The 25,235-nt window shown below is 43.6% G+C and overlaps 6 protein-coding genes across 6 annotated transcripts, besides 15 other annotated features; 3 read left to right on the forward strand and 3 right to left on the reverse strand.

The window, feature by feature from the left end:
* Nucleotides 1–292: 292 nt before the first annotated feature.
* Nucleotides 293–1,645, forward strand: PVX_117650 (hypothetical protein, conserved; the record flags this gene model as incomplete). The annotated part of the gene is made up of 1 exon (XM_001615774.1): nucleotides 293–1,645. One exon carries the CDS (start codon nucleotides 293–295, stop codon nucleotides 1,643–1,645), a length of 1,353 nt encoding a protein of 450 aa, XP_001615824.1.
* Nucleotides 1,646–1,825: 180 nt separating this feature from the next.
* Nucleotides 1,826–1,931: a microsatellite.
* PVX_117655 (hypothetical protein, conserved) lies at nucleotides 1,838–4,345 on the reverse strand (the record flags this gene model as incomplete). The annotated part of the gene is made up of 1 exon (XM_001615775.1): nucleotides 1,838–4,345. One exon carries the CDS (start codon nucleotides 4,343–4,345, stop codon nucleotides 1,838–1,840), a length of 2,508 nt encoding a protein of 835 aa, XP_001615825.1.
* Nucleotides 4,041–4,060: a microsatellite.
* Nucleotides 4,346–5,495: 1,150 nt separating the features above from the next.
* Nucleotides 5,496–6,908, forward strand: PVX_117660 (serine hydroxymethyltransferase, putative; the record flags this gene model as incomplete). Its single annotated transcript, XM_001615776.1, has 1 exon — nucleotides 5,496–6,908. One exon carries the CDS (start codon nucleotides 5,496–5,498, stop codon nucleotides 6,906–6,908), a length of 1,413 nt encoding a protein of 470 aa, XP_001615826.1.
* Nucleotides 6,341–6,365: a microsatellite.
* Nucleotides 6,909–7,391: 483 nt separating the features above from the next.
* Nucleotides 7,392–7,426: a microsatellite.
* A 523-nt stretch (nucleotides 7,427–7,949) lies between these two features.
* Nucleotides 7,950–7,979: a microsatellite.
* A 3-nt stretch (nucleotides 7,980–7,982) lies between these two features.
* Nucleotides 7,983–10,444, reverse strand: PVX_117665 (hypothetical protein, conserved; the record flags this gene model as incomplete). Its single annotated transcript, XM_001615777.1, has 3 exons — nucleotides 7,983–8,059; nucleotides 8,293–8,524; nucleotides 8,771–10,444. 3 exons carry the CDS (start codon nucleotides 10,442–10,444, stop codon nucleotides 7,983–7,985), a joined length of 1,983 nt encoding a protein of 660 aa, XP_001615827.1.
* Nucleotides 10,413–10,502: a microsatellite.
* A 587-nt stretch (nucleotides 10,503–11,089) lies between these two features.
* Nucleotides 11,090–11,112: a microsatellite.
* Nucleotides 11,113–14,092: 2,980 nt separating this feature from the next.
* Nucleotides 14,093–14,126: a microsatellite.
* Nucleotides 14,127–14,195: 69 nt separating this feature from the next.
* PVX_117670 (3-oxo-5-alpha-steroid 4-dehydrogenase family protein) lies at nucleotides 14,196–16,973 on the forward strand. Its single transcript, XM_001615778.1, has 9 exons — nucleotides 14,196–14,944; nucleotides 15,079–15,112; nucleotides 15,302–15,434; nucleotides 15,616–15,721; nucleotides 15,875–15,914; nucleotides 16,020–16,149; nucleotides 16,270–16,313; nucleotides 16,460–16,511; nucleotides 16,656–16,973. Exons 1-9 carry the CDS (start codon nucleotides 14,633–14,635, stop codon nucleotides 16,687–16,689), a joined length of 885 nt encoding a protein of 294 aa, XP_001615828.1. The 5' UTR covers nucleotides 14,196–14,632; the 3' UTR covers nucleotides 16,690–16,973.
* Nucleotides 14,407–14,427: a microsatellite.
* Nucleotides 16,974–17,088: 115 nt separating the features above from the next.
* On the reverse strand, nucleotides 17,089–23,087 carry PVX_117675 (LCCL domain-containing protein CCP2, putative). Its single transcript, XM_001615779.1, has 2 exons — nucleotides 21,981–23,087; nucleotides 17,089–21,832 (listed from the first exon to the last, which is right to left on the reverse strand). The coding sequence occupies exons 1-2, from the start codon at nucleotides 22,366–22,368 to the stop codon at nucleotides 17,397–17,399; spliced, it is 4,824 nt and encodes a 1,607-aa protein (XP_001615829.1). The 5' UTR covers nucleotides 22,369–23,087; the 3' UTR covers nucleotides 17,089–17,396.
* Nucleotides 17,327–17,356: a microsatellite.
* Nucleotides 18,928–18,949: a microsatellite.
* Nucleotides 19,146–19,242: a microsatellite.
* Nucleotides 19,557–19,643: a microsatellite.
* Nucleotides 22,371–22,553: a microsatellite.
* An 831-nt stretch (nucleotides 23,088–23,918) lies between the features above and the next one.
* Nucleotides 23,919–23,943: a microsatellite.
* Nucleotides 23,944–25,235: the final 1,292 nt, after the last annotated feature.

The raw sequence follows: 25,235 nt of genomic DNA on the forward strand, positions 1-25,235 counted from the left end.
TGAACAGCCCCAAGCTAATCTGCCCAGTCAGTACGCGCCGCTATCATCACGGTTAAAATAAAGGTTATGTAACCTTGGGTAGGCCTCTGCCTACATAAGTGTACATATAGGAACACCTGTTTGTGTATGCTTACTCACGTGGGATGCCCCAACCAAATGACCATACATTTTGCCAACCCCTTTTTGAGAAGAATGAAGAGGGAAAAAAAGAAAAAAAAAAAAAACGGACATAGTAAAAGTAGCAGTGTACCCCCACAGCCCAGTTGCCACATTTTTGAGCAAACTTTTTAAAATGAAAAATGAAAGCAAGCACATGGAAAAAACAAATTTCAAAAATGGCATAATATATGTAATATATGACGAGATTTATGATACACATAGGAAGGAAAAAAGGCGGAGAAATTATTACTGCAAAATTGTGAGGTTCCCCAACCCTCCAGTGCTAACAATCAGGGCGTTAAGTGAGGTGTACAATTTGAAGGACAGAGTGGAGTACCTCCCTCGTAGTTGCCATTTCGGCGTAGTAAACACGCACAGTTATTTCAATGGGGAAAAAAGGAGCGTCTACGAGACGCTGCTCCTTATGCATGCCCTGAATGGCAAAAGGGGGGTGGCAAAGAGCGCGAGTGGTGAAGCGGGCGTGAAATTTAACGGTGAAGGAACAAATGACGAGGAAGCGAACCCTAGCGGCGAAGGATCAAATGACCAGCGCAACAACGACGCCACAGCGTTGACCAATGTAGGAAGCACCAGGAAACATGAACACCTCCACTTATTTCACATTTTGAACGAAGCACACCAAGTGTATGAATATTTTTTTTACTTGTATGGCAAATGCTACCAAAATTACACGCGCCCATTTTTCCTACACATAAATCTAAACTACAATTTGATCAGAGGATTTATAAAATTGCAATGCATGAATGACCGCATGTCAAGCAAGTACAAAAATGTGTCCCTCGACAGTATGATGAATAGGCTGATAAAATTGCTGCATTTGTTTTCACAGCTTGGGAAGGATTACGAGCGAGTTGAGTGCATCGTCTTGTACGTATATTTCTACACCTTTTTATGTGTGCCCTTTTGTTTCTACCCATGGGGTTGCCCCGATTTCGATCGCTTAAGTAGGAAAATACGCAGCGACGGGAATGTTAATATGCTCATTAACCATGTGCACGCCAATAAAAAGAGCTTATTTTCTCTCCTCCTAAATATTACGGAAGAAACAGATGGTTATTTCGAAACGTACGATTTTAACTTGGCCATATTGATGAGCGAAGTTGCGGGGGAAAGCGACAAATTGCAGCCACGCTACGATGTTAGAAATGGTCTCCGTCACCTCGACCGTAATGCCGCTCTCTTCGAAAAGAAGGAAGGACACATCAACTTGAGTGAATATCGCCTACTGAAAGGCATCGGCTATAATTCGCTGAGGCAGCTGTACCAGCCGCACTTCTACCACTTGACAGTGTTGAGACGGACGTTTTTGTTTCACAGCAAAGTGGAAGTCATTTGGGTTTTTCTGCGCCTCCTGGCCGAACGGGTGGTCGACATGGACCGGCACTACAGGAGGTGCGCAGTAAAGGTGGGCCAACAGGGGGAGCAACATCAGCAGCATCAGCAGGAGCAGCATCGTTCTGTCTAAACTTCCCACCCCCCGCACACACACAATTTGGACCAATGCGAGCGCTTCTTTTTACGCCGCACCGGTCGAGCGCGCACCAAAGAGGTCGCTTTTGTTGCACCAATTTTATGTGCCCCCTCGAATGCTTCCTTCTATGTGTGCGTAGTTCCCCCCACCGATCACTTTGCACCACTTCTTTTCCCGATCGTACCCCTAAAAGGAGACCAGAATGGCCCGGACGTACTCGCGCCTCTCCCTGTCGCCCAGTGAGTCGAAATACTTCGTGTTGAGGGGGCGCACATTATAGCCAAACAGTTGCAAATGGCCGATGACGATTTTGGAATCGCCCAACTGTCTGCCTATTTCATTTCTCGTGGTATCCTGCGTGAGCATGATAACCTGCCTTTTGTCTCCCCCTATTAAAATGTCCAGCACATAGGGGCCATAAATGTCAACTGAAACGTCGTGGCCAATGTGGAACTCATCGAGGATTTGCGAAACGGACGACAAAATTTTCGAGAAGGAAAACATATTCTCCTTTCTTTTTAAAAAAAAAATTTTCAAACATTCCAAGACGCAAAACTTCGGTAAATCATATTCCATCCATTTGAACTGAATCATATGAGATAACCACAGCAGGCAAATTTGATTTTTCCTTTTTTCCCAGTAAGTGCTTTTTCCAATTTTCCTCCAAACGAATGAGAAGAAGTACGTATTGGTATGATACACATTTGATAGAACTAACGCGTAGGAAATATTAATTGCTGTTTCTTCGTCGATCTCTTCAATGTAATCTTCCAGATAGTTCACAGCTGCTGTGATGCACTGATCGATTGCCTTGTGGGGGAAGTGGAAAAAGGCCAAAGATTCCATTAAAATGGACACCTCTTTTAGGGATAAGGAGCACTGCCTTCTGTTAATATAAAGCTGGTGAAAATATGGCTCGAACTTTTCTGCCCCTAAAATGATACACCTTTGGAACAATAAATTCATCCTTTTGAATGAATTCAAAATGAGGAAAATATCTCCGTAGGAAAATTTATCAAAATTTTTCTCCATCAGCTTGGAAAGGTGGAAAAAAAATCGATCATGTTCTAGTGCAAAAATTCTATGCTTGGAAAACGCATCAGCTATCATGCTGAAGTTCGTGGGCGTCAAATACTGCGTGTAGTAATAAACAACTTTCTCGCTCATTTTAAAGAAGGAAGGATTGTACACATAAACGTGTTTGTAAATTTCTACGCTTTGGAGGAACAGGTCTAGATTTAGGAAAATGGGGCAGCAGTAGAAGGGCCTCTCTTTTGGTGGGGAAGTTCCCCAGCGAGGGGTTTCACTGGGCGGTATGCATTTCAAGTCATTAGCTAAGCTCGTTCCTACTACGCTACTCTGTGTGTAGCTTTCCTTGTTCTGCTGGACGGGGCTACCTTCCCGATGGGGTACCTTTCCCGTTAACCCCACTCCCTCTTCGGAGGCCCTCCCCAGGGGGGCGGTTAAAAAATTCTTTTTCGAAAAATATTTTTCACTCAAGTTGAGAGATGAAAATATTTCGTCACTCGACAAGGGATAGTTCACATCATATTTATAGCCCATGTAGGCGTAACTCCCTACCTGCTCATGCACAATTTCGCTTCTTAATTGGATGAAATTATTCAACAAGACGCTGTTTATCAGCCTGTTATATATGTCTAGGTTGTAGTACCCAGCCCAGATGTACGTGTTAAAGCATTGCAGTAGTAACTGAATAACCGAGTGGATCTGCACAATTTTTTGATGGCCATTTTCAAACTGTTCCTTAATGTACGCGTCGAAATTTTTTAGCGGATTCATAAACGAATTGAAGAGGAGGAAGTGCTTGTAATTTAGCTCCTTCAGGGATATCAAAATGTGGCAGATGGACACTACATCAAAGTGCTTTCTATTTTTGTATATATCATCTATGAGCAAGCTAAATCGCTCATCTCGCACGATGATTTCTTCCACTTTTCTGTTTTTCTCAAAAAAATTTTCACTCTCCAGTAACTCCTTGTTTTTTAGCACGTCGAAAATGTGTCGGTACCTTTCTATTAAATTCTTTTCAATTTTGTCAAAGGGGGAAAGATCTCTGCCTTTGCACAGTTCGGAGGTGCTCCCACCGGGTAGGTGTTCGTCTGGATTACTTGGACGGCTAGCTTCTCGCTTGCCAGGTGCATCTCCTATGTGGTTGCCTCCCGTCACATGCCCAATTACCTCTTCTAAGTGGTTGCCTCCCGTCACATGCCCAATTACCTCTTCTAAGTGGTTGCCTCCCGTCACATGCCCAATTACCTCTTCTAAGTGGTTGCCTCCCGTCACATGCCCACTTACTTCCCCCCCTTCTTCTACCCTTACAAATTTATTTGCGTACCTCCTAAATGGTATACTCACATCACTTTCGCCTTCCCCTTCGCTTTTCCTTTTCTTCCTCTCCTCAATGACAAACCCGGCTAGCATCCGTATCGCCGTTATCAAGTTCTGAAGGAATAGAGCTCCCCTGTGCGTTATAAGAATGGAGAGAATATCTTCGTACGTCTGGCACTTTAAGATGCTCTTATCCATCTGCATGCATATTTCGTTTACATAGATCATCGAGTTCGTTTCGTCTAAAATTTTTTCAATTGAGTTCGTCTCAGCGGGGCCTTCATTTGAGACTTCAAACCGCGTTGGCGCTTCTGCGGACTGACTGCACTGCGCAGTTGCGATCATTCTACTTCCCCTACTGGGGCATACGCCAACATGGCATGACGACTCATTTTTACATCTGCCGCTGATCCGGTATCCTTCCAGCGTCACGCTGTGGTGAATTTTTCTCGCCCTTTGCTGTGTTCCATGTGGGCTGAGGACACTCCTCCTTTTTATGAGATATGTGAGGCCCCTCTTTTGGCCCTGTGTGACGAAGACGTTTCTCTTCCTACGTTGGATCAACTGAAGTAGCAATTTTTTTAACATTTAAAGGAACTTTTTACTTTTCAACGTGGATCTCTCTGGCATGGTTGAGGCGGTCGCGCATGTGTCAGCGTTAATGCCAGCACGGATGTGCATACATTCGTGTATGTCACCCTGTGTGCCTGTAACACACTGTGTGGGTAACTTCCAAATGTTCCTCCCCCTTTTCGTTCACAAGAAAGTGGCTTCCTATTGTTTTATAGTTGTGGAGGGGGCCTTTCCAAATGTTCGCGCATGGGGCAAAATCGGGAACCTCCTGTCACCGCTTTCTTTTTTTTTTTTTTTGCGTACAATTTGGTGATAGTGCGAAAAAGGAAGAACCTATGCTAGTGCGAACTCACTGCGAATGATGAAATGTTTTTTCTTTTTTTTTCCTGCCCCATTTGTGCTGAGGAAGATTTAGGAAAGTCCTTAAAAGTGTTTTCATGAAAGATGTTGTTTTATCTTGGAGAGAAGCCAAACGGATCCGTTCTGCCCTTCACGCGGTGCACATGAGTGAGGAGGCTCTCCTGCGTGTGTGCTTGCTGTGGAAGAGTGGCTAAGCGGGAGGGCGTCCAACGAAGGGCAGAAATTGGCGCGCGAGTGGCAGGCTGGATTTTGTAGCGGCCATTTTAAGCGACCATTTTGCTATGCCCATTTTACCCCTACAAGAGTTATTTTTTCCAGTGAGCCAGGGAAACGCGGCGAGGCCCCCCGGGTGAACGCGCTCCTTTCCTACAGCGCAGTGCTGTGCGACCCTCTTCTAACCGTTTCGCAGATGCAGCGTTGGCGCGGATATTTCTATATGAATTGACTCGTGGGAGTAGCGAGGGGGGACCCACGAATTGGACTCGTGGAGGCAAACGTATACTGTCACCCCTGCAGCTGCCGAAGTCGCACTGGTAGGTGATCTTACAACTTTGCAAAGAACATGATAATGGCTTCATTCCACCCCCGAGGAGCGCTGGGCTTTATCGCACCATATTTGCGTGCCTTCTCACCCGTCGAGGGGAGAAGATGCATCACCTACCAGTCCCTGCGAAACCAAGGGAGCCTAAAAAGTGTGGATGACGAAGCTTTCAATTTGCTCTCATCTCATTACAAAAATGGAAACTGTCTAAACTTATCCGTAAGTAATAATATCATCCCAAAATATGTGCGAGATTATTTTTCACTCGACTTGAATAAAAGCCTCTCCTTCGATGTGAGCCATTTAAAACTGATTGAAGATATGGCATTGAGTTTGTTCCACTTGGAGCCAAAATATTGGGGATGTACCTTCGGCGTAAACAGCACTGGTGATTACCCCCCCGGAGAAGAGGACATCCCCTTCCTTTTCACTTTATTTCGGAGTCTTATAAATTGCAAAGGCAGAATAATGAACATAAGTTTTGCCTTAGCAGAGGAGGGGGAAGCAAATAACCCCCTCATAGAAAACCATTACGACTGCGTTAATGTAAAGCTGAAGGACAAAGTGGACTATGACGAAATACACAAAATATATGACGCGTTTAACCCTCATTTGGTACACGTAGACGAAACGAACAACCCTCACAATTTTAATTACGACTTTTTTAGCAGCTTGAAAGATATAAACAAATGTGTAGTTGTTGCAAATATAAGCAATAAGGGCAGTTTAATTTCGCAGGATTTTATTCCCTCTCCTTTTAACCATTCCGATGTTGTGTATACCTATTTTAACGAAAATATGAGGGCACATAACTGCCATGTTATTTTTTACAAAAGGGGGTATAAGCAGGTGGACAAGGAGGGGAAATTAATCCATTATGAGTATGAAAAAAAACTGAAAAATCAGTTCCTCCCCATTAGGGTTAATAACACCATTTTTTCCTTTCTGACGTCGTTCAAAATGATGAAAAATGCCGAATTTAAGGAGTACGTAATTCAGTCCAAAGAAAACACCCGTGCGCTTTTGTCCCACTTAAATAAAAATTTTTTTAACATACAATATGCGCAAAATGGTAACTTCCTAAATTTAAATTGCACAGTTCCCCCTTTTAACGTGTATGAATTTCACGAATTTTGCAAACAATTGAACATTTTTTTTGACATCCTTAATCCATTTAAGTATACCCAGAAATCTTTTAATGTTGGAGCGAATTATTTGACGAGCATGGGTCTCCTGGAGGGTGACATGAAGACCGTAGCGGAGTTCTTAAACCGCGCCCTTTCTCTCTACCTTTCTGCAAAGCGGCAGACCAATTGCGCCGGCAACGAATTTGTGCAATTTTTAAAACGCACTTGTGTGACGTCTCCCAGTATGTTGTCCCTTTCGAACGACATTTTTTGTTTCATTTCGTCCTTCCCGGATGTGCACAGTTAGACGAGTTTGCTCACCCGCTTTTTTTATTTTTTTGTGTAACTTACTTTTGCAAATGTGACATGCGGTATGGATTATTTGGACCATTCGCGGGGTGCCCCTTCTTCTGAGTAGTAAGAAGGGGAAAGAGCCGCACATGAATGTACATGCAGCCACGTGAGTCCTACCTGCGAGGGTGTACCCCAGGGCATTCCCACACTTATTCGTCGTTTCCCCCATTTCGCCGCTTCCAATAAAAAAAAAAAATTAAAGTCAAAATAGACGTCGAAATGGAAAAGAAATCCCCAGCGTGGGCATGGAACTTACCGAGTGGGCAAAAATGAACTACCCAAACGGGTGCCCATTTGACGGGACTCGCAAAAATAAAATGACAGCAGAGTTGGTCAGAAAAAATACCCCCCGTTCATCATCGCGCATGCACTCTTAAAAGCACTTCAATCATTTTAAAAACCTTTTCATATGACAAAATGGGGTGGTGCAACGTTCGTTCCACCGTATGTCTTCCTCCTTAAAAGGGTGTACACACGAGCGAAAGCGAGCTTGCACGTACGGGTGCGCACAGAAATACACACAAATATGTGAAATCATGCACAGGTGAACACACGCCTGGGCTCTTCTCCATGCATACTGAACGGTATCGAGGGGAAGGCCCAACTTTTGGGCGTCCATCCATTTGGTAAAGCTGGCCAAGGGGCAAAAACGCCCACTGGGGCTGCTTCATTAAAGAGGAAAAAAGCAACGGTCGCGTGCGCCAAGAGGTACCCACACAAATAGCACCTACGCAAGCAGCCGTGAAGAAACACTCCTCGCTTAAAAGAATTCGAAGGAGACAAAACTAAAAGGGTAACTCTTTTGTCACTTAAAAAAAAAATAAAAAAAAAAAAATAACATTTTCGTTGACATGCGAATGGTCCTCACTGCAAATTTAAAAGAAAACGCTTTGGTGTCCCCTTTCGAGTAGAATCATCCTTCAGCCCTCCCCCCCAAAAAAAAAGGGAAAAAGATGCAAAGCTAGAGAAGCTGGTAAATGCGTGCCAAATGAATTATTAAAAATGAAGGGAATGTTTGCGTAACGCGTCAGAGCAGAAGTTCTGCCTCCTTTTTTTCTCTCCACTCGATTGCCTTTTGTCTAGCTAGTTGAACCGACTTATACTCTGAAGGGGGTGGGGAAAGGCGCGCACGTGTGCGTACAGACATGTGTGAAGAGGCGGTGAAGCAGCGAAGTAGCAGCGAAGCAGCAGCGAAGCAGCGTTAAACGGGAGACATTCATACAGACACACACATATAAATAGATACACATATAAATACACACACATATAAGCGCACACATATGTGCCCAGTTCGCCACTCTGTTCAGCTGACCGCGCTGCCGCCCCTCCCTCTTTACCGTTGACTGAAAATCCCTTCGTCTGAATCTTCCCGTTTTCCTTCCAGTTCGCCCTCCAGAGCTTCCTCGACTTGTCATAGTAAACCCCCTTCCGGGCCTCAAAGGATGCAACGACCCCGTCTATCTCGAGGTCGTAGTACCCTGTTCTCTTCTTCGGCTTGGGGTTTACGGCAGTGTTTACATTTTTCACCTTGTGATTTTCTTTCTTCTTCGCGCACATTTTTTTGACCTTCTTGGAGGCATCGTTCGGTGAAGAGGGGGGCCCATTGGGGGAGGCTCCCCCGTTTGGCGTGGCCATCACGCTTGGTGAAGGCACTCCATTTGGTGAAGGCACTCCATTTGGTGAAGGCACTCCGTTTGGTGAAGGCACCCCATTTGGTGAAGGCACTCCATTTGGTGAAAGCGCTCCATTTGGTGAAGGCACTCCATTTGGCGAAAGCACTCCTTTTGGCGAAAGCACTCCTTTTGGTGGTTCCACCCCATTTGGGGGCCCCTCCCCGTTTGGCGTGGTGATCCCATTTTTTGCTTCCTCCAAGTCGCACAAGTCAAAGATGTAGGTGGGGATCTCCATCGCCTGAATGACATACGACTTATGTTTCTGGTTTTCCAAAATGTCCAAGGAATTTAAAAACTTCTTAATGTCCATGGACTTGTTAAAATTCTTCCTATACCAGGGCTGTATAAATTCATTCATATTGACGTAAATATCTGGGCTCTTTTCAAATGGACAGGAGTATTCGTAACGATTTAGACACTCCTGTGTAAATATGAAAGGCTTGTAATTAGGCTCATGCACCTTCCTCAGTTCGTCTAGCTCATCTACAATAATTTTTAGCATAAAAAAATCCAAATGCTTAACCGTTTCTATGTTTAAAGATCTAAATATGAGGATGTATATTTTTAACTCTTCTATACATATGGTCATAATTTTTTTCCAATGAAAAAAAAAGTTCGCTTCGTATTCTCCCCAGATGGGTATTTTTTTCCTTATTTCTAGTAACAAATCGTAGCAATTAATTTGGTGATGTAAAAACAGTTCCATGTGTACCTTTTTCCTCGTCAGGCTGTTCAATTCTAGATATTTTCTTAACTCCTTTTTGTAATTTTTTGTAAAATTTCTGGTGGAATGTTTATCTTTTTTTTCTTCCCCTACTAGGGGATATCCATTTTGGTAATCATCTTCCTCCTTGATGTTTTTCTCTCTTCCTTTTTCTTGTTCATCTTCTTTTATGCTTTCCCAGGGGACAGGATCGCACCTTCTGATTTCCTCACTTCTGCTTCGGCATGCATTCCTCTGTCTATCTCTTCCTCCTTTGGGCAGCTCCCCACAGTAAGCGTCTTCCTCCCTTCCAGTTTGCAACTGGCCATTATAGAGAAAGGCGTTCTTTTCTTCCACCTCGTTTTCTTCATCCGTGTCGGGGGGTCTCGATTTATCCTTAGCATAATCGTTCAGCGTGGGTTCATTGCAAAATGGGTAGCTAAAATTGGTGGCGCCATTTGTGATGGCATTTATGGCAGTCGCCCCGTGGCCGTTTGGTAGCCTACTAACTCCATCCACATCATGCACACTCTCTATCATGGGGGTCTTCAGGTTGTAATTTTTGCCCCGCTTCACCTCCTCAACGTTAACTATTTTGTTAACATGGGTCTCCTTCAAATGCTCGCCATCGTCAAGTGTCATCGTATCCCCCAGATGATGCGTATTAATTGTTTGCTCGTCTAGCATTATTGACGTTTCATAATTTATATCGTCGCTTACTCCATTTTTGCACTGAGGCATGTACCTGTTTTCATTCTCATCATAATTTGATTTGTCTCCTTTGTACTTATGGACCGGCTTACTTTTTCTGAACATTTTTTCCTGCGTATGTGGAAAGTCCCGTGTGTCTCCCCGGCCATCATCGCTGTAGTTGCTAGCTTCGCTATCGCTGCTGGGGGTGCTTCCGTTGCTAGCCACACTTGGGTTGCCATTCGGGCTGCCATTAGAGCTGCCATTTTGGCTACCATTTGGGCTTCCATTAGAGCTACCACTTTGACTGCCACTCCTGCAACCGAAGGTGTCATTCGTGTGCCCCCCTTTCTGTCTGTCCCCACCTCCACTGTTACACACCCCACTCGCACTGTTCTCTACTAGCGAATCCCCACTTGACATGTTGCAACCTTGGCTAATTTCTCCCTCGTGTAATTGGTCGCATATATGGTAGACCTTTATGGCGGCTTAACCCCTCCGTTTTTTATTTTTTTTGGAGAGCTATCTTTTGTTCTCTCACCCCTTTATGCAACTGGTTGGAGCTGGTAGATCAATTTTGTTTTATTAAATCTGAGCCCTTTTTTTTTTTTTTTTTTGGCTAGCTCCGATTGTTCATTCGGCGTATTGTTATAATATCTTTGTTATAGTATCTTTGTTATAATAGCTTCTTGTTTGGCGAGTGATTTCTCCCTCGTCCATGTGCGTGCATACCCCTGCTTACTCATGTGCATGTGTGTTTGTATGCACTTGACGATCTAGAAGGGAAACTGGGGAGGAGAGTGTTCCCTTTTTTTTTTGCCAATTCGAAAGGGCCCAAATGTATTGTGGCGCGGATTTACCTTCACGGTGTGCTGGTGATGCTAAAGAGGCATCCTGGCACAAGCGCGAAGACGCAGGCGCAGACAAAGACACAGACGCCTTTGCGTGCAGTTATGCGGCTGTACCTACGCGGACGTGCAGCCGTTCAACCGCTAATCCGCTCATCCGCTCGTCCGCTCAGCACCCAGCACACAACTGTTGAAAGACCGAATTCGTTAAAGCGAAATAACATATGGACATTGCGCAAAGGTTAAAAAGGAAGCGGGAGGGAAGTTTCCCTGATGGAATTCAAACTGCATACACAAATGGGGAGTTAAAAAGAAAAGCGGGCAGATCAAAGCGAAAAATGGGCAGAGCAAACGAAAAGTCATCAGAGAAAAACACAAAATGAGCAGAAAAAAACGCCAAGTGAGCAGAGCAAAACGCAAAACGGGCAAAGTACAAAGAAACATTTAAAACCGAAAAAATGTCTTCAATGCAAAGGGGGGGCACAACCTCGTTCGTCAGGTAAAGTCGCGCAGGGGGGCACTTGGGCAGATGACTGAGCAACCGATGGCAACTGCGCTGGCCGTACCTTAACACATGGTTGCACAAACGCAAATTATTAAAGAAATAAAATCATGGCCTCATTTTTACGTATGCACGGGAATCCTGACTCATGTGTGTATTGGTGTGTGTGAGCGTGTGCGTATGCGTGTGTGTACGTGTGCGTACGTTCCCGTAGGTATCTGTGAAGGTGGTGCTACCGGGGGAATAACCAGATCGAAAATAAAACACTAATGAACGAAATTAAGAAAAAAGTAAAACACAACGAATGGAGCAAAAAACAAATGAACATAAATGCATCTGCACTGTTTTAGCAATGCCAATTTTTTTTTTTTTTTCTTTAATTTTTCCCCACCCCCCAGAAGAGCTTCAAATTACTCATTGCAAAATTATCCGTTTGTGTAATAGGCGATTAATCACCCCCTCTAAATACTCAGCAACGGTTGCAGTGGTGACGACAGAGCGTTAGGGTTGCACGCTTTGTGGCACGAGCGCCCCTGTTAAAATGAACACAAAACCATGTTAAAAAAAAAAAATAAAAAATAAAATAAAATAAAAAAATAAACCAGTTCTGCAAATTTTACTCGGTAAGCATATAAAACGTTGCTTGTAGAAAGAAGGAAAGAATCCCTCTTCATACATAATCAATCATGTGTGCCTCATTTAATTAAAAACTTTTGTGTAACATGCGATTGCCTTTTGAGTTGTCTGATTAAGGATTAACTGGTAATGCCTTGCCATTTGTGCTTTTTTTTTTTTTTTTTTTAATTTCTGTGCAAAAAAGTTGAATAGTGCATATATGCCAATTGTCAGTGAAATGTATATATGTGCCAGAAAAAAAAAAAAAGGGGAAAAAATGCTGCCAAATTATTTAAACAAAAAAATGATTATCCTTTGAGTCTGTTGCAAATGTGCGGTGCGATTTTGCAGCGGCGGTGGCAGCAGTGCAGGTCCAGGGGGTGAATCGACGAACGGGCGAATTGGCCAGTGGGGAAGGAAATGAGCAAAGGGGGGGGCAACAAAGGGGCAGCAAGGGGCAAATAAACGGGAAAAAAGGCAAGTAAACCGGAAAAAAGGCAAATAAACGGGAAAAGAGGCAAATAAACGGGGAATAAAGGGCAAACAAAGGAGCAAATGAGCAAACGAGCAAACAAACGATCAAACAAATGCGCAATCAAACGAACAAACGAATGAATGTGTGATGCCGTGCAATTTGCTCACAAAACTCATTTCGAAAAGTCGATTTCCGTTTTGAGTTTACTCTTTTTTTTACTTACCGCGCAGGACAACGCAAATGGGAGTAAAAAAAAAAATGGCATACACACGAAAACGCATGATGATGTGTGCCCTGGCTGCTCATTTTTTTTTATTTTTTTTTTACACCCCTCCGTATTGTATGATGAGCAGGCTACTCGTGAGGCAAAATATTTCCAACGTGAAAATCGGCTTCTACATTTGGAGAAAAAGCGGAGAAAAAGTGGAGAAAAAGTGGAGAAAAACTGCCATACGTGGACCGCTATACCCACAGCGTAGTGGGGCGAAGCCATTCGCGCGCTCTGCACAGCTAGTTAGCCACATTTTGCAGCTATTTCTATGCGCCCTGTAGCTAGTTGGTTAGGCCGCTTATCTATTTCTGCTAGTTTTGAAGGTACCTTCTGACCGCATTACCCTAATTTGAAGAGCTTCCCTCCCTCATAATGTGTCCAAAATGGACGCATTCGCTTTAAGGGTGGGCAAACAAAAGGGAGAAAGACTCCAGAGAAAAGCATTACTCTGTCACTTTGAACATTATGCATGTGTGCGACCTCGCCTGGGTCCCTTCTCCGTGTCTGTGGCGGGGAGGACCTCACCCATAGACATGAGCGTATATGTTCGCATGAATAAATAGACACATGTACATTTAGCAATCGGATGGTAGCGTAGCAATTCACGAGAGCAAGCCATTTTAAATGCACAGCGTTTAAGTGATATGTTGTTCATCCAAAGACACGATGCGTTTCTCCGCTTGGGAAGAAGCATGTATAATGTCAACTGTTTCGCGTGCTCCTTGATGTTATTCTAAATTTTCCCTATGGGAAGAGAATTGCTAGGGCAAGAAGGAACTCCCATGCATCGTTCATTTGGCGGGCATCTCGCGGAAAGTCGGTCCATCATCGGGGGTGGGGGTATAGAAGTGTACGCACAATAGTAGATTAATTTTGCTAAATCGATGGGTAGGTAAAAAAAAAAAAAAAAAAGAGGAATGAGAGGATAACTAAATTATGCTACACTGAGTCCTTTCTCGTGGAGGAACCAAAAGAACGCCCAAATGATATATACCTACACATACGTGAACCTGTAGTGGATAAGCAATACCGTTTTGCAAAACGAAAATAAGCTTATCCCTTCCTATGACGACACGTTCTTTTTTTCTTTTTTTTTTGGTACGCGTCTTCCTCCCCTCACATGATGGAATAACCTTTTACTAATCTAAAATTGCCTAAGTTGCAATGTTTTTGTGGAGTGGGTTTAACAGGGGGAGAGGATCCTTGCCTAGGGGTCTACACGTGTGCCCCCTTACGTGGTACTGCACGAAAAAAGGCAACGTTCCGGCGCAAGTATCTCGGTGTACGTCGCAGGATCTTAAGGCACCGCCTCTGATGTGGCACAAGAAAAAAAAAAATAAATAAAAAAAGGTGTAAACTATCAACGCGCCTAATTTTTTTGCATGTTTGAATGGGTGTACAGTTCTCGCTTATCACGTGCCAAGAGCACATCGATTTTTTTAAGAAAGCAAGAAAAAACATTTGCCCACGTATGCACAGGAGTATCTGTGTGCGCATAGATGCTTTGGCAGAGTTGGGAACGGTGACTGAGGCCCTTCGCACCTGAAAATGAGAAAAAAAAAAAATATATATCAAAGCATACTATAGTTACAAGTTGATTAAATGAACCTCTCCCCCCCAAAAAAATAGGTTAAAAAGAACGCAATTTTCTTTTTTTTTTTTTTCTTTTCACGAAAGGTACGCATAGCACATAAAATGCGGCTGCACTTTACCCGTTATGTGCTTGTAGTGGCCACCTAAAAGGGTGCCCCTTCGACCGTTCAGTGCTGCCATTTGCAAAATGAAAAGGTGTGCCTGTGGCCATGGGTGTGCAACCAACCGTTAAACGTTTAACAAATGGGGGAAAAAATTTAAAGGGGGGCAGTGAGAAGCCAGAGGGAGTCCTGACGGGGTGTACAAAATGATGTGCGACGTCTCTTCATTGGTACACGCCTTGGGCGAAGAAGGGATTCTAAAACTTATCTGCACAGCTTATTACACCGTTGGATGTTTTGCCCTCCTTCTTTCCTTCCATTTCAAATTCATAAATGAATGGTCCCTGCATGGGAAGAATTTGTACATCAAAGTTGAAAAGGGTGAAACGGAAGGGAAAAAAACGCTCTCCGCGATTTCGAAGCTGAGGGGGAAGATAGACCATATGACAATTTCGAAAAAGCACTTCGCGCATTTTTATGTGGTCGGCTTGGTCGTCAATTCTGTGTTGCTCATCTGTGTAAGCTGTAGCTGCTGCAGCTGTGTGGAAGTGCACATGCGTAGAAGGGCACACATGTGGAAGCACACCTACGTGGCACCCCAACACATGCGCGCTTTTGCTTCCTTTTGCTTCCTTTTGCTCCCTTTCCGTAGGACCTCAGTCAACGCGCTGAGAGTAAACAAACCGGTAATGCACATCCAACGAACCCTTTTCTGCAAAATGGGAAGAACATTAGAATAGCACATGCGGGTGCATACATGTGTTTGGTCTAAGAATGCGGAGGGGGGAACAATCCAAGGGAAGGGCGCCCCTAATTTCATCCCCAGAAATGTGTTGTTACATAGGGAGACCTTTTCCTTTTTTTTTTTTTTGTAGCCCTCCACTGTATCTCCATAACGAACGTTTTGCTTCAAGTTCAGTTGGTCAGGAGGCTACTGGAGCAGCTGCTCATCGTCAGGACGACGCCGAAATCGGTCATGCACGTTTTTTCGTACCTCTTGGGCGTAACGTAATGAAGGCTGGGGGGGAGGAGAGAACAACGCGAGAGGGGGGACACCGCAAAAGGGAGAACGTCCCGAAAAACCTTACGTGGCACACCTCCATAGCGTGATGACCCTCTCTCGCCAATGCACTAAACCAAATGAAGGAACAAAATTAAAACGTCTTCTCTTTTCCCCCCACCCCTTCAGCTTCTACATTGTAACGCCCTATTCCCTCCACAAGAATGACAAAAGGGAGTATACAACAGTAGGGTTACTCCCTGTTGTTGTATTCCTGTTGGGAACATTAATTCAGGTAAGTACCTTCCTCCATAGATAGGTGTCAATTTTTGATAATTGCTCTCTTCCCCCATTTTATCCTAATGGGATGAGACGTACGCATACATGTTTGGAGATCACCACGCAGAGGGGCCTCAACTTATGTATCCTTTTCTATGCCGCACTTCAGTATGATTCCCATGTCCGCTTGGCCAAGCTTCGTCCCAAAGGTTTATTAAAAATTTGAGAGCAAAGGGGGAAGAGCGTATATCTCAATACAGAAGGTGTAAAAGGAAAGAGAATTTCATCCCATTTTGATTTCCCCCCTTTTCTAGACGCAAAGAAGTTAGACAACCCGTACAAAGTGCCGCATGGGGGCCTCTTCTACTTTGTCAGTTGCCCGCATTATTTCGCCGAAATTTTAATCTACTTGTCCTTTTTGCTGCTGAACTGGAATTTCATCAGGTAAGAAATTGCTCGCGTGGCGGAATCACACATGGAGAATAGGCAAAACGGTAGAGCGGCATTACAACAAAATGCGAAGCGCGACACCCCTTTTTCCCCTCCCCAAATCTTTTGCCTCAGTCTGCTTAGCTGCACCTTCGTTTGCCTAGTTCTAATCAAAAATGGTAACTCTCATTTGGACGTTGCGCGAATAAGCTGGGTTTCTATTTTTCCAAATGGCACCCACAGGGGGGTTCATCTGTGTGTAGAGGTTCATATCCCCACGTGAGGCCTTCCCCACATGCGTCCGCTTGCCCCCTTCCCGAACTAGGCTTGCAAACGCACAAGTGGTATCTCAGGACAGTTCGAGAGGCATATCCCAAGTAAGACCAAATGGGTAGAGGCCCAACCAGTTTTAATATTTAAAGAAAGAGAAAAAGAAAAAAAAAATATATATGTATATATATATATATATATATATATATATATATATATATATATATATATATATATATATTTCTTTTCAGACAAAGGAGGGCCATTTTCCCGTATATCTTGTGAGCACGACCAGGATGAACCTGTCGAATTGGAGGCCATCTCAACAGTGACGTCACTTTGACACATCGAGGATGGTTGCGAGGATGGTAGCGATGAGGGCACTTTTTTATAACAATGTTTTATTCCTCCTTGCCCACCCCTATGGCATCTCACCGTCACAGCCATTTTAATTCTCACCGCAATTTGCGCACAGACTTAGTGAGATATGTTCGCGCCTGTTATGTTTTACCTGACTGTTCATAATTTTCAGCGCCGAAGTCGCTTCTCAAAAGTTGCGCGATATGTTTAAAGGGGGAGGGGAAAAAAAAAAAAATTCCAGTTGAGCCTCTCCCCTTTTGCAAAGCATAATGTAATAAAGTACAACCATTTCGCGTCAAATGGAGCGCGTAAGGGAACCCTTTCTGCAGACTTAAACGAAGTGGCCTCACTTCATTATGCACACATGTGCTAGCAGCCTGCGGGGGGACTTACGTGTGTGGATTCATTACCTGTGCGGTAAATCCCCCTTTCTTCTTCAACTTGTGCTTTAAAGTGACAATCCCCCATGAGGGAGGAGACCCCAAAATGGCGAATTTCGCAGAGGGTTTTTTTTTCCTCCATTTTTGCTTAACCAAATGGGTGCATATACAAATGCGATGGTGATCACAGCTATGACGCAAATGTAGACACTATTTTGACCAAACGGGCTGCCAACAAAATGGGCAATCCCCTCAGCAGAGGGACATGCACTGGTCGATTAGGGAACCCATGTCGACGCCATTGGGAAGGAGCTTCTCCGGGACGGTGACGGACTGGCAACACATTTGGCACATGTCTGTAAGGCACTCTTCTTTATCGGCATCACTTTCGCATTCCTCTTTCAACTGATCATTAGGAGATTCAATGCAAGACTTTTTAAGGAAGTTGAAAATTTCCGACGTCTCCAAAATTTTGTCGTCTAGCTTTTGGCACAGCTCAACACAAGTTCGGTTATCCTCCTGCTCAGCTGAAGCGACATTTTCACAGCAAAAGTTGCAGAAGTTATTTGTGCAGTCTGAGGTATTTTCCTCTCCGTGTTGATCACAGTAAGCCAAACGGTCAACAATATTTTTGTGCGTAGCGCAGTAGTGGATGTTTCCCTTTACAACGTCATCCTTTTTATCTTGAAATGAATGCTTTTCAATTTCGGCGTGGTTAATTTGGCTAGCTGGAGTATCTTCCCCTTTGGCGTTCCCAACAAGGTTCTTCAGTTGTGGGGATCCTTCCAACGTATCTTCTTTTACAGTCGAAAAAAGAGGCAGCATACTTTCAGTTCCTACGGTGGGAGTAGGACTATACGGCTTGAAATCAAAAGGGTGTATGAAAATGTGACTAAAGGCAATGTCATTACAGTTGTGCGATGTGAACCCTATCTGTTGTCCCCCTTGTAGGTCTAAACCGATTAAACTAAAAATAGGATAAGTCATTAGACCGGTGCCCATATTAACATTAATTTCGGAAGAGCTAAACGATATGGTGATGCGATTCCAGGTGTTTTTCTCATACCCAGATATGATCGATTTGGCTAGCAGATGAAATGTTCCATTCACATTTTGTCTCAAGCGGGTAAAATTGGGTCCTACTTCTAGCAAGGTGTAATTCTGAGAGTTTACAAATTTGAAGACTGCCCCTACTACTCCACTGGTACATTTAGGATAGATAGAAAAGTTGAAAATTCCCGATTCGCATATTTTCTTTTGTAAGATGGCAAGAGAAGGAATACCATTTGCTGTTTCATCTCCTTTCATATTCGAGTTTTGCAAAATGACTTGTTTTTCATTGGCTACATTTGCGGCGTAGTTCCAGTTGGATGGCCCATTTAGAGCATTTTCTGGGTCGAAAACGCTATACGATTTGCTAAACTTGCCAAGGAAAAATTCTTCATATACATTACATGTCAAGGGGGAGACGTTTTTATGTGCGCTTCCTCTAGACAAGCACTCAACAGATTCAACTGTCGGGTTGGTAAATTCCACAGAGTCGATTCCGTATGTGTAGAACCCGACTGTTCCGGCGGAATTAAAGTCATCATTTATGACCATATCAGGGGTGGGTAATTCGTATAGAGGACCACTACTTCCAATGATGCTCACTTTTATTTTGGCCCCAATGCATTCTATTCTAACGACAAACCAGGTGTTTTCATCAAACCCGGCATCGTTAATAATGGCTAGTTCTGTTGGCTTGTTATTTTCAAATTTTAGTAAACGCTTAAACCCACTGGAAAGAGAGTTGCTCATCTCTAGCATGTAGTAGTTATACTTGTCGTGCGCTCTGAAAATGATTCCCACTGAGCCTGTGCCCTTCACGTGGACATACGTGGAAAAGACAAAATCGTAGAAGGACTTATATCTTAAGAAGGCGTAGCTACCGGGGAATGTCCCCTCTATAGTGGTGGTACTCACATCGATCGGGTTAACCACGCGGGCATTCTGAGAGAGTGTGTTCCCCGTCATACCTCCCTCAAGTGGATTATCGGAGAGGTCCCATTTCCCCCCTTGCTGAAGTTGCAAAGAATTTATTACTTCAAACACGTTGTAGAGGTTCTCTTTCCCAATTGTGCCGTCCAATTTCCACGAATCGAACTCCTTCTGCCTGAGTCTCTCATCTATTAGGGCCTCCAATTTGTACTTCCTCTTTTCCATCTCGGATGTTACTTTGGAAGTTAGCAGCTTAATCGTGTGTGAAACTCTCTGCACATCTTTCAACGTTTCGTCGGACAGAAGTTCTATATTTTTTTCAAACAGCTCCGTGGGCTTGAGGTACCTCCTGGCATTGGAAATGATGCTAATGGCTTGTCTATTTATTAGTGCTAGAAAAGTCGGGTCTGTGCTTCCAACTTGCTTATTCACGATGGTGACCAAGTCGTTTATGGCATCTGCGGTGGATGGGTCTACATACACGTTTTCTTTTTCCTCTGCGTTGTCCCCAGTTTGGTCCCTTTCGAGAAAGTTGAACGTGTAGTTTGGGTTAGACTTCCCGGGACACTTTGGTGGTACGTTGAACAGTTTGAAGGCAACTTCATCATCCTCGCTGGTGTAACTCTCTGAGATGATTCCATTTTGAAAAACGCCTTCATATTGTGCCAGCGCGTTTACCACTCTGAGGCGAATTAAGTTATGCTTGTCGTACATCCCCGCGTGGATTGCCGATAGACAGATGGAACTTTCATCCGCGTATACGTTGGATTCCCCCCCGATGACGGCCTCTTCTGTTTCCCTCTCTAAGCAATCATGGGGACACTTAATTAGGTATTCATTTCCGACCATTTTCTTAATTTCGCTACTCCCTTTTAGGCTCGTTTTGCAGTTTAAGTTAACAAAGGGTTCGGGCAAATTGATCGAATTTACATTATCTGAGCAGACAAATGCTGACATTTCCGAGTTGGAAGAATCGAAGAAGACTACTCCTTGGCTGTCTAACCCGAATGTGTTTCCTGTTGGGGTTCCAAATTTTGAGACGATGGCATGGACGTTTTCTTCAAAATCTAGGGAAAAAAAAAGCGACTCGTTTTCGTCTTGACCGCTTCCTTCTACTCTTCCCCTTCCTCTGATGGCTAGCGGTACGGGGTTCTCTATACTTACATCCATAATGCGAAAAAGATTCTTAAGTGCATGCAACTGACTTTCGTGGTGTAGTTGGATAGGACTCAAGCCATAAATTGCACACACATTTTCCACGTCCTTTATTTTGTTAATCAAATTTGAGTCCACCGCTGGAACGTAGTAAGTAGCGCCAATTTTCATATCGCAGTAAACTCGCAGGACATTTTGTGAACAGGCAGGTAGAACGTAGTAAAATCCTGAAGGCGAATTAGGTAGCGTTTTCTTCAAATGAAAACAATCATCTGCTGCATTTTCAGGAGTCTGTCCCAATTCTTTCGTCGAAGTGGAATAATTTGAGCTGAAGGAATTTCTTCTGATAATTTTCTCCGATTCGTTAATAACATGGTATATATTTTTCAGTACCACATTTTTTATGTTGGCTATATCGTTATGTCTTTTTTCCTTTTCATTTTTACATTTTTTTAGCTGAGGATTTAGTTTCTGAATTTTCAAAGCTTCAATTTGTATCTTCTCTGCGTACTGCTGCAGTTCTGCGTCTAGCCGTTTCAGTTCTTTCCCCTCCTGCATGTTTACCTCGGAAACGAATTCGAAAAAGTACTTGTCCCTCGCGTCTTCAGAATCTTTTACTATATCACAGTCCTCCACCACTGATTTTACCCTGTTGGTATATATAGACAATTTTTTAATACCATAAAATAAATTTTCTTCTTGAGAAAACTCAGGATTAGGAGCCATCAGTTTGAGCCTCACGTACTGTCCTTCAAAGCTGTGTAGGTTATTAATAGTGCTGCTCAGAAAATTTGCCAAGTTGCTGCTAACCTCTTTGAAGTTCTCCCCGTCAGTACTTATCATAATTGAATACTTGGTAGCGGGGAATTTCCAGTCAATAATACACTTTTGCAGTTTGTACCTACTTCCTAGGTTAATATTAAAATAAACCGAATCGGGGGCAGTGTCTATGCTAAACGGTTGGGAGAGCCAAAAGGTGTCCAGGTTCCCATCGACAGCTTTATCTGTGGAATATTTTTTATCCTCCCGGGATAGAGTCGAATCCGTTTGCTTATTTAAGGCTACATCTATGCTACCCGATTTGGGCCCATCTTGCGATAAACAGAAATTTCCCTCTCTTAACATTTTCAACTGATTATTTGGTAGCAACTGCCAAGTGCTACGCCCGTCGTTATGTTCCAAACTGGCATTGCAATCTTCCATTGTTACTCTCCCTCCATTGGCTGTCATGTTGTCCTTCAAACTGATGCAAAAATTAGTCACCGGGTTGTATATCTGATTTTGCGCGTTTAATTTCCAGAGGTCTCTTCCGTCTAGGTATGACATGGCCGTGATGCACCCGTCCAGCACCACCTCGTTCGTCTCGTCTACCTGTAGACACAGATCCTGCGTCACGCTGCTCATTCCGCTTTGTATCCTGAGCGTCGGGTCCCTCGAGCCCAGCACGTTTACAAACTTGATGCCGAAGTACCCGTGGATCGCGCGCCTCATGTTCAGCTTGATCGACTTCGCCACCACCACGTGGTTGAAGATGATGTTCTGCACGACGTTGCCTGCGGTGGGGGGTAGGGCGATTCGTTTAGCGGATAGAAGCCGCTATCATTTTAGCGGCCAGGAACCGCTACCATTTTGGGGGTTAGGGGGCGGAGTTCCCCTAATTTTGCTGGCGCTTTGGAGCACTACTGCTGCGCAACAACTTACCCGCGCGGGACTCGATCACCTGGTAGGGCACCACCTCTTCGTACGGCTCGCTCCCATCGTAGCTAGCTAAGACAGAGACTTCCCCAGGGGAATACGCCCAATGAACGATGATTCCGTTTAACGATCTGACATTTTTTAAATGCCCCGTCCACGAAATGACCTCATTGGCAGTGTGTTTCCCTTCAGAGCACCAATAGCCTGAACCCCTGGTCAGCGCGTTATCCGCGCCGTACTGAGGTAGCCCATTTTCCCCGATGCTCGCAAAGGTTGATGTGGACTCGCAATTCTCAAACTTGAAAAAGGTGTTGCTTATGTCATTTTCGCCCTTCGCCAAAAGGAAGGACAGCACGGAAAGCACCAGGGCGCGGAGAAAAAACGCTTTCGTCATAATTGTATTGTCGGTGGCAAGCTCGGGCCGCAACAGCGGAGCGGTGAGAAGCGGGAACGGAGCAGAAACGGAGCGGAATCGCAGCTGAAACGCAGCTGAAACTACGCGTCAATTACGAAACAAAGAAGCGAGGAAGCGAGGGAACAAATAAAAAAAAGTTATATACACTTGTAGACCCCCCGCGTGCGAACAAAAATTTTGGACACATCAATTTAGCAAAGGAAGAGGTAAAATATTTTTACTCATGGGCAAAAAAAAATGCGAACAAAACAAAGGGCGAGCTTAAAACTCAGAAAGGGATACACCTTTGGTATCTTAAGTGAAACACTTGAAAGTTCATGAATGTGTCTAGGGGGCGAAACAACTTATGTTGTGGGGCGTTAAAATGGAAAGCGCCTTGCGCAAGGGGAAGTAAAAAAAGCAATCATACAAATGGCAGAAAAACGCAAACAAACAGCAGACAGGCAAACAACAAAAAAACAACAGACGGAAAAACAAACAAACAACGGATAGGCAAACAAATTTGTGCGCGGTGAAGTGGGAGTTACTTAACAAACTGCACGAACAAGCGGCATACGTGTATTCGCGTTCTTCTGTGTAGATATGTACACGTGCAAGCAATCGTTGAGATAACAACAGTTCTTTGGCCATTTGTGGAAGCTACATTTATGTGTGCGTTTTAATGTGCACCTCCCTTTTCCATTAAAACTTTGTTAACTTGTGTACGCGTGTGTGTGTGTATTTTTTTTTTTTTTTTTCCTCCTTAGTGGCGTGAGTTTTTTCCCTGTATGCACAATGTCCGTACAGGAAAGTACACCTTAACCTTGACCTTTAATTTTTTTTTTTTTTTTTTTTAATTTCGGAACATACACGTAACGGGATGAAAAAAAAGAAAAAAAACTTATACATATGTATACACCTGGATGCAAATATCCTCGTCCAAATGTGCAGCTGTATGGTTTCTCTACACCGGGGGCGGCACTTCCAAATTGTGAATAAGCCGATGCACCGGATTTACGCTGACAAGATAAATACAAATTGGACGCACGAATAGGTAAAAAGGAAAAAAAATGACAGTGGACAAAACGGAAAAGCGGCGGAAGAACGGAGCCGCAGTAGGAAGATACCTGATAATACCTCGAAAACATTTTGGGGTGTCCTTTTCCTTTGAAGTGAAAGAAATTTTTAACTTTTTCCGTCCTTTTTTGGATATCTTATTTTTACTGAGCAAAGGTGAAATGCCGGAGGGGTAACCCAGTCAGGTGAATTCTTTGTGTTAATACCTGCGCGTTTGCTGCATTTATGACGCCGCACAGACAAGAAAATTGTTGCATACTGCTGACTTAGAAACCCATTTGCGGAAAAAGTAGGCGTTATTTTTAAACAAGAGATGAAAAAAAAAAAAATTTCAAATGTAGAAAGGACACCATGAGGGGTTATTAAATTTTTTTTTTTTCTACATTTCATTCTGACAAGCTGCATCATTGGGGGCTCAAAAATGTCGCGATTGCTAAATAGCGCTCAAGAGATGTTTGCCTTGAAATACGTACACGTGCAATAAGCGTACACATAGCTGCGCGTATTGAAAAGAACCACGTTTCGCGGAATGAGAGTTCGACAGCGTTTTTTAAACGATCGCTTGGGCGTGCTGGGGGACTGCGAAAGTCGCATGCAGCGAAAATGGCATGTTGATAAAATGGCATGTGTTCAAATGACACATCCGCGCTGCCAACTTTTTTTTTCCCCCTCCCCCCAATGAGCGCATGTAGCATGTCGTACGGGGTGATATAGCCAATTTTTCGCATGGTCCACTTCGAGAATTTAAAAAAAAAAAAAAATCATCATTATGAAATGTTTAAACAAAAATGTGGTATAAAACATTTTCTTGTCACACTTGTAAATTTCCACATGTTTTTATTTAAAATGGAAGTGACGATTTAAAGCGAATAGATGATGTTTCGAATAACTGCTTTGGCCCAATTTTCCCATTTTTTAAAAAAAATAGAAATTCGCTGTTTTTTTTTTTTTTTTTTTTTTCGTAAAATAAAGAAAAAAAGGGGAGCATCCAAATGTTTTGTGGAAAAAAAAAAAAAAAAAAAAAAAACACTATTTTGCAAAAACGCATAATATACATAATAGTGTATATTATTCAGTGAAAAATGTAAACAATGCTATGCAAAATACATATGTGTAATATACGTTTTTTGTTTTTGGAAAATTTGAGCGATAGCGTTTTGGATAATATAGTACGAAGGAAAAGGAAAAAAAAAAAAAATGCATGGGAAGGATAAAGCTGTAGGATGTATAACGCTTGATGAACAATGTCGATTTTAATTTTTCAGTGTGACACGTGACTTTTTTCGCGTTACTTTTTTCATGTAACATCTTTCGCGCGACGTTTTGCGAGTGACGTCTTCGGAGTGACGTTTTCGGAGTGACGCTTTCGGGGTGACGCTTTCGGAGTGACGTTTTCGGAGTGACGCTTTCGGGGTGACGCTTTCGGAGTGACCCTTTCGGAGTGACGCTTTCGGGGTGACTTTTTTGGAGTGACTTTTTTGGAGTGACTTTTTTCACGTAACTTTTTACATGTGATTTTTTTTCAACATTCATGGGTTGATCCTCACGGCATCGCGCACGCAACGCGCATTCATGTAGAGAGGTGTGCATGTGGGTAAATGCATACATAGGACGCGCGTACACGCCGGTACAAGGTGGCACAAGCCAGTACGCGGCAGCACAAGCCAGTACACAGCAGCATATGCTACTACTTGGCAGCATATGCTACTACTCGGCAGCCTAAGCTAGTACACGCCGGTTAACCCCTCCCCCCCCCTTGAGACACACATTCGCGGCGCAAATATGTAATA

This window comes from Plasmodium vivax, chromosome 12 (assembly GCF_000002415.2).
Source record: "Plasmodium vivax chromosome 12, whole genome shotgun sequence".
Classification (NCBI taxonomy): Eukaryota; Apicomplexa; class Aconoidasida; order Haemosporida; family Plasmodiidae; genus Plasmodium; species Plasmodium vivax.

Excerpts from the sequence above, each read along its gene's own strand:
- PVX_117670 (XM_001615778.1), top strand. The coding sequence starts at position 14,633 with ATGATGTGCGACGTCTCTTCATTGGTACACGCCTTGGGCGAAGAAGGG. Across the intron at positions 15,113-15,301 it reads CGCTGAGAGTAAACAAACCG|CCCTCCACTGTATCTCCATA; the intron begins GTAATGCACATC and ends TTTTTTTTGTAG. Across the intron at positions 15,435-15,615 it reads TCGTACCTCTTGGGCGTAAC|CTTCTACATTGTAACGCCCT; the intron begins GTAATGAAGGCT and ends CCACCCCTTCAG.
- PVX_117675 (XM_001615779.1), bottom strand. The coding sequence starts at position 22,368 with ATGACGAAAGCGTTTTTTCTCCGCGCCCTGGTGCTTTCCGTGCTGTCC. Across the intron at positions 21,833-21,980 it reads GGTGATCGAGTCCCGCGCGG|GCAACGTCGTGCAGAACATC; the intron begins GTAAGTTGTTGC and ends CCCCCACCGCAG.